Source organism: Meleagris gallopavo, chromosome 5 (genome assembly GCF_000146605.3).
Source record: "Meleagris gallopavo isolate NT-WF06-2002-E0010 breed Aviagen turkey brand Nicholas breeding stock chromosome 5, Turkey_5.1, whole genome shotgun sequence".
In the NCBI taxonomy this organism is placed as follows: Eukaryota; Metazoa; Chordata; class Aves; order Galliformes; family Phasianidae; genus Meleagris; species Meleagris gallopavo.
The window spans coordinates 13,460,488-13,466,552 of NC_015015.2; the positions used below are offsets into that span (position 1 = coordinate 13,460,488).

Here is a 6,065-nt window from a genome sequence, read left to right on the forward strand (position 1 = left end):
GGATCAGTGCAGCCTGCCCGCCGAACGGCCCGTCCTCGCGCAGAGCCCCAAGGCCGGACTGAGCTGCAAGATGGTGCTGCAGGCGGTGGGCAAGGTGCTGCGGTAAGGAGGGCTCGGCGGGGAGGAAGAAAGGCGGCGGGAGGCGTGCGCCGCGGGCTGTGGGGTTAAGGTGCCGCTCCGCCGGGTCTTGCGCGGCGGCCGGGGCTGGAAGTTGGAGTGGCGGTAGCTGCTCGGGGGGAGACGCGCGTCCGCCTGTAGCGCTGCGCGCCGGGGCTGCCGCTGCTCCCCCAGAGCCGGGCTTTCTGGGCGCAAGCAGGCGGCGAAGGACCTGGTTCTCCCGGATAAGACGTGCGAGCGAGGCTCCGCACGTGCTTTGGCATGTCTGGTGCAGGAATGTCGTGTAAGACGAGGGGAAAAAATTACTCATGTGGCTCGGGAGTTTTGTGAACAGTGAGACGTGTATGACTGCCGAGACCAAAACCAGACTCTTTGGCAGAGGACAGAGTGCAGTAATATGATTCGGAGGAGTTCAAACCCGTCCTGGTTTGCAGGGAAAAACGTCACCGCAAACATTAGGATTAGTAGCCTTGCTCTTCAACAATTGCAGCTTTTTATTTTGGCTAAATGCGGTTGGATGTTTTCTCGGCTGGATGAAGAATGGCAGCGCTGCTCCAAAAAGGAGCCTTGTTCCTCCAGCGTAACTTTATTTGGCAAGCTTTCATTTGTCCCCGTTCCTACTACTGGTTGCCAATTGTTAAATGTTTGTCAACAGAAACATTATCCCTCTCTTCCTCTGACTCATGCCTTCTCTCCCTGGACGGGTTTGGGGAGCCGTTTATTAAGGCTGGGATGGAGCTGCCGTATAAATGAGGCACGTTCACTGGCGCAGGCAGCTCGATAAGAACCGCTCGGAGCTGCTTTTCAAGAAGGTGCTGTGTTACGCTTGCTCTTTTTCTGCAATAGAATAAAAAATAAAAAAATTCCTTCCTGTAGAAAGTGTTAGTTTAGGGAACTCAGGTTTCTTTCTCAGCATTTGACAAGGTTAACATCAATTCTTGGTATTTTCAGGGGGGTTAACACCACTCAATATGGTGTCACACAGCTGGTCATATCATAAAATCCCTTGGCCAGAAGCTTGCTATTCATGCTGGGAGCCTTTTGAAGTTCTTGGGAGCTGCTCAGTTGGCAGCAGTCCCAGATGTAAATAGATGGGTGCCTCTGCAGGGAAGTAGTGCCAAGCCTTTTGTTCGGCATCTCTGGCAGTTTATCGTAAAGTGTAGGTAACTTCCTGTGACTTGAGCAGCGGGACAGATTTCTGTGTGTTCAGTAGCACTTTTTCATAAAGCATAACAAAAGCTCTTCCTTTCTCTTACAACTGGACTACGTGCAGAAGTTGCACGTAACTTTATTTGCTTTTTCTTCTTGATGTTTCTTGACTGCACACGCTATCAAACTATGGCGAAAGCAGGAAGAAGTTACGGCTGTACCTGAAATATTTTGGACTCTAACAACGAACGCCTTGCTGCAGCTGTGACTGGATTGAGGTGATTCGTGTTTTGTGAGGTTTTAGTGTGCTTTAATATGTCTTTTCATTCTGAGTTATCTCCTGTTTGAGTTTAGAAGTGTGAAGTAACAAACCTTTCTTTGGATGCCGGGCTGGTTCTCTTGGTTCTTTTCTTGCGTATACACGTGACCTTATGTGTGTTATTTAATTTTGCTTTTTAGCTTTTGTTCTGTAAAAATACAAACTTGTATTTTGCTAAGACCTCAGAAGAGTCCAGTAACTGGCTAGGAGCCCACGCAAATAGCGAGTCACCAAAGTCCTTGCTGCAAAAATCAGGTGCTTGAAGTGGGAGCCCCACAATGGTAGAGGATGGGCCTGGTTTAGGTTAAAAATGGTGGCTTGTTGGTGCCAGTTGTGGAGGGATTTCTTGAACATAGGCATCTACGGCTGAACTTTGTGTACTTTATTGCTGGTGGAAAAGAACAGGACGCTTGAACATGACCAAATAAAGAGATGTGTTGCCAGCCTGGTGAAGAGGCCTGGCACTCTTGTTGGCATAGATGTTGTAGGTGTATGGAGTTAAGTAAGATGAGTCCTGCACTTGTTGGAATGGCCGGCCATCTATTTCAGAATAAGTGCAGGACAATTAGATACCACTTCTGAGCCCACCTGTCTGAAATGCTGCTCGCTGGGTTTCTTGTAGCCTGTGCAGAAGATGAATCAATGCAAAGTTTTGGGTGAAGCCACTTTTCTTGTGCTGGTCTGGCCTTATCATGGCATGGGGATGAGATCAGAGATTTTTTGCTTGTGTGTAGTATGATGTTACGAACGGCCTACTGTGCTTTAGTCCTGGGAACCATCACTGTCACCTCTCCCACACACCGCACCATCCCTCTGCAGGGCACCGAGCACTTGTAGAACATCACACCTGAGGAGGGACAGAGCGCCCAGCTTCTCTCTGACTTCCCTGCTTCTGTCCCTCTGAGCTGAGGATTTATGGTTGATAATTAGAAGGCTCAGTTCTCCTCTAAGACGCTGAAGCAGTGCAGCTTTCCTCTGCAGCAAGGCCTATGCACAGTAGTTAAGTGAGCTGTGGATGCCTGTAAGTAACATGCTCTCTGGGAGCTTTCAATATTCCTATTCTTGCAGCTTGGTGATGTAGGCTGTGGTCCTCCTGATTGCTGCTGCCAAATAGTGCCTGCGTCACACTAGGAGTAAGAGCTGCCAAAGGAAAAATGGGTTCTGGGAGGGAAACAGAGGGTATTCATTCATGAGAAGCAGCAGCCAATGTGAACACCTGAGAAGTGTTGAAAAGAGTGTGGGGAAAGACAACTGAACCAGAAAGGGCAAAAAATGTGTAACAATAGCAGCAGATGTGCTCTCAGCCTTTCTCATTAATTTTTTATGAAAGCGACTCTTAGGTTTATTATTTTGTAAATTATTAGTGATTCAACTATGAAGAACTTAGGAGATGCAAATATATCTTTCATCATATGGGCTAGCAAACTGTGTTTAACTTTTAAGGGGTGGAACCAAGACTCCATGCTTCTAATGATTTAAAAAAATAAAATAATTAAAATACCATTGGAAAAATGCCATCTCCCCTTTTAAATTAATCACAGCGCAGCTGAGATGAAGTTGTGTGTTCCTTAGCCCAGTGCTTAATTAGGGCTTTCATTTTAATTCAGATGTTTTTGAAATACGCTGATCTCATTTTTTCCCCTCTCCTGTAATGAAACTGTAATTTTTTTAGCCAGTGCTTGGAAGGGGGGAGAAGGAACAAAACACCAAAAGGGGTGCAGTTTTTGTGTGTTTTTTCCTACAAGTTTGGGGTTCTAGGAAGAGACAAAAGGGGGGGAAGGGAAAAAAGAGCGATGTAGAAACCTTGAATATTGTTCTACTCTTAAAAACTGCCAATGACCACGCAGAAGTGTGCTGTTTACTGGCTTTGAACAGCAGAAATGGAAGGAAAAGCTGAGCTGCAGGAGACATCTCCCCTTCTTGGTCCCCACAGGTAACTGAGCTGGCTGTGTGAAGTGGCAGCTGCTGCTCAGAGCTGTGGGTGGGACATGAGGACGTGGTTTGCGCTGCCTGTGTCAGTCCTGATTCAGGTGCAGCTCAGAACTGCAGCATTTGCTGTGCTACAGCACTGCAAGTCCTGCATGGGTGAATTTCAGAAAATACTTACCACGTGTCTTCATTGTCAGTGCTTATCCTTTCCAGCTCCAGTGAAACCTAGTTGCTCTGGGATAGTTGATGAAGAATTGGGGATATGTTGTTGCAAAAGATCAGTGATGCGGGCTACAGAATTATGATACCGTTGTCTAATTGCTTTTGATGAAGTATGGTACCTTTCGTATGTACATGTAGTCCAGGATGAGTGTGGGAATAGATAACTCCTTTCTCCTGAGAGAGCCTTCTGTCTTACAGTGATGTGCAGGGATTGATTTGGAAACCAAACTAAAAACAAAGCACTTTCTGTGTAGGCATACTTACTGTGGGCAGTACTAATGAAGTGGAATTCTTACAGTCACTTCTCAAGAATGTAGCAATTTGTCTTGTGATAGTGTGATAAATGATTCTATCATAGATGAATTGCCAAGCTTGTGTTGGCATTTTGGATGGCACTTAGATATTCTTACACCCAATGCCTTGAAATTAAAAAAAAAAAACCTACTCATCTTCCTTAATTCACAGCAAAATCAGAAAGAAAACAGCTTAATTGGCTTTGTTTGTCAGTGATCGTGCAGTCATCCTAAACATGTTCGTGAAACAGGATACAGGTGGATAGAAGCAGAGTGTGTTTGCTGGGGCTGCCTCTGCTCACACAGCCAAACGTGTGGCATATGCCTATTGACAAGGCTGAAGCAAGCATTTTAAAAATCCATTTATATCCTACTTTAGGTTGAAACTGTTTACAATTTAGTCCAATGTACGGTGTTTATAAGTAATTAACACTACACAATCTGATTAGTGCACAAATTGGAGGAGGGAAGGGAGAAGCGAAGGAATGGAGGAGGCAGCGTGCTGGGAAGGGGCTTGTAGGCAAAAACCATGTCAGCTATTTTTATCCTGTGCTTGTTCCTTCTCCCTCCCACAACTTTCCATTGTACCAAAATAGTTCAAAATGTTTATGGTTCAGGGCAACTGACATCGCTAATTGTCCTGCTGTGTCTTGCTGAATATTTCTGTCACAGGAGGTGATTTCTTGTTCAGTGACATCCACGGGACTCTTGCTGTGCAGCTTGGGAAGGACAAAAGGCACTGTGGGTCAGCACCATCTTGTGCCCTGGCAAGGTGTGACTAGGACACGGGGCTTTGTGGGTAGCCCTTCCATGTGTCTGAAAGCATGGATGGGCTTTTGCAGATTATTCTTTCACCTGAGTGTCCTGGCCCAGGACAGAACAGGCTGCAGAGGACTCACCCAGCCAGCTTAGGCAATTCCCTGTGTGTGCAGGTAATAAAGTTGCTTCTGGTGGGGTCTGCAAAGTTGATCTTTAAACAGCCCCGCTACAAGGTGTTTGATACCTCTGTTGAAGGCATCTAATAGCCTGCTCTCCTGGAGCTCAGGGCTTGAAGCTACGCTCTGGAAAGAGGCTGCGTCTCTTGAGCAGACCTGCACAGCCAGCACGCCTCCATTCCTTGGGATAGTTGTCAGTTCATCCCCTTGTGTGCACTGCAGGAGTGTCACGATCCTGGTGTGTTTATGAAACCTTATGAACCACGTACAGCGTGCTAGCTTAATGAAGAAGTTGGTCTTTCTTCATTCAGAGGTATTTCACAACATTGAGCCGTATTTTGGTTACGTGCTCTACATCCGGTGAAGTGATAGCCAGAGGGAGATGACTGCTGGAATTCCTCTGCGTGTTGAAATAACCCTGCAAGGTATCTTGAGAGCCTCGTATAGGATGGGCGTCTGCCTGAGGATTAACAGCGTTTTCCTCTGTTTTAGGAGCGAGAGTGTCCTCCTTGTATTCTTCTGGAAATTCCTTGTGGGCCATTTAGAACAGATTTGATTGTGATGTGAAACTTCTGGAATCATCCACCCTTTTATCGTGTTTCTTTGGTATGTGGCTGTTTCAGTGTAAGATTTCCTCTATGGTCTTAGCTACTGCTTGTATCTGCCTGGAAGATGATTTCAGATAAATGCACACAAAGTATGAGCGTGCAGCATTCATCCTTCTGGGAGCTGACTACAATTCCTGGTTTGTCTCTACTTCTTCTGTTATAATAGCCTATTTTTTCCCAGTACTGCCCTTCCTGGAGAAAGAATGTATTTCACACATGAAGTTTTTATCCACTACTTTGTGGTATCTTAAACCATCAGTGCACCCCGAGTAGATTTAAAGTGGGGGAAAAAAAATAATCCCCAGAAGAGCTTTTCTCTTTTGACTTTTGATGATCTTTGCTGTAGAGATGTGCTGTTAGGAACGTGTTTTGCTGGTGGTAGTTGTCATCTCCCTAAATAGGTAAGGCAAAGTCTGTCTCATTTCCTATCATATCTTTTCCTGTGACTACACCAAAACTGAGTTTGATAAAGCATTTTTTTTTTTTTTTTTGC

At 45.7% G+C, this 6,065-nt stretch overlaps 1 protein-coding gene across 4 annotated transcripts in view; it reads left to right on the forward strand.

Annotated features, from left to right (window-relative positions):
• MOB2 (MOB kinase activator 2) overlaps positions 1–6,065 on the forward strand; it is a 91,283-nt gene that overhangs the window by 62,336 nt on the left and 22,882 nt on the right. Inside the window, exon 1 of one of the 4 annotated variants that reach the window (XM_019615411.2) lies at positions 5,636–5,709. The exons of the other annotated variants lie outside the window; for them this stretch is intronic. Within the exon in view, the coding sequence (XP_019470956.1) occupies positions 5,651–5,709 (59 nt within the window). The 5' untranslated portion in view covers positions 5,636–5,650. Of the gene's footprint in view, positions 1–5,635; positions 5,710–6,065 lie in introns of those variants that run through there. 4 annotated transcript variants of the gene reach the window in all.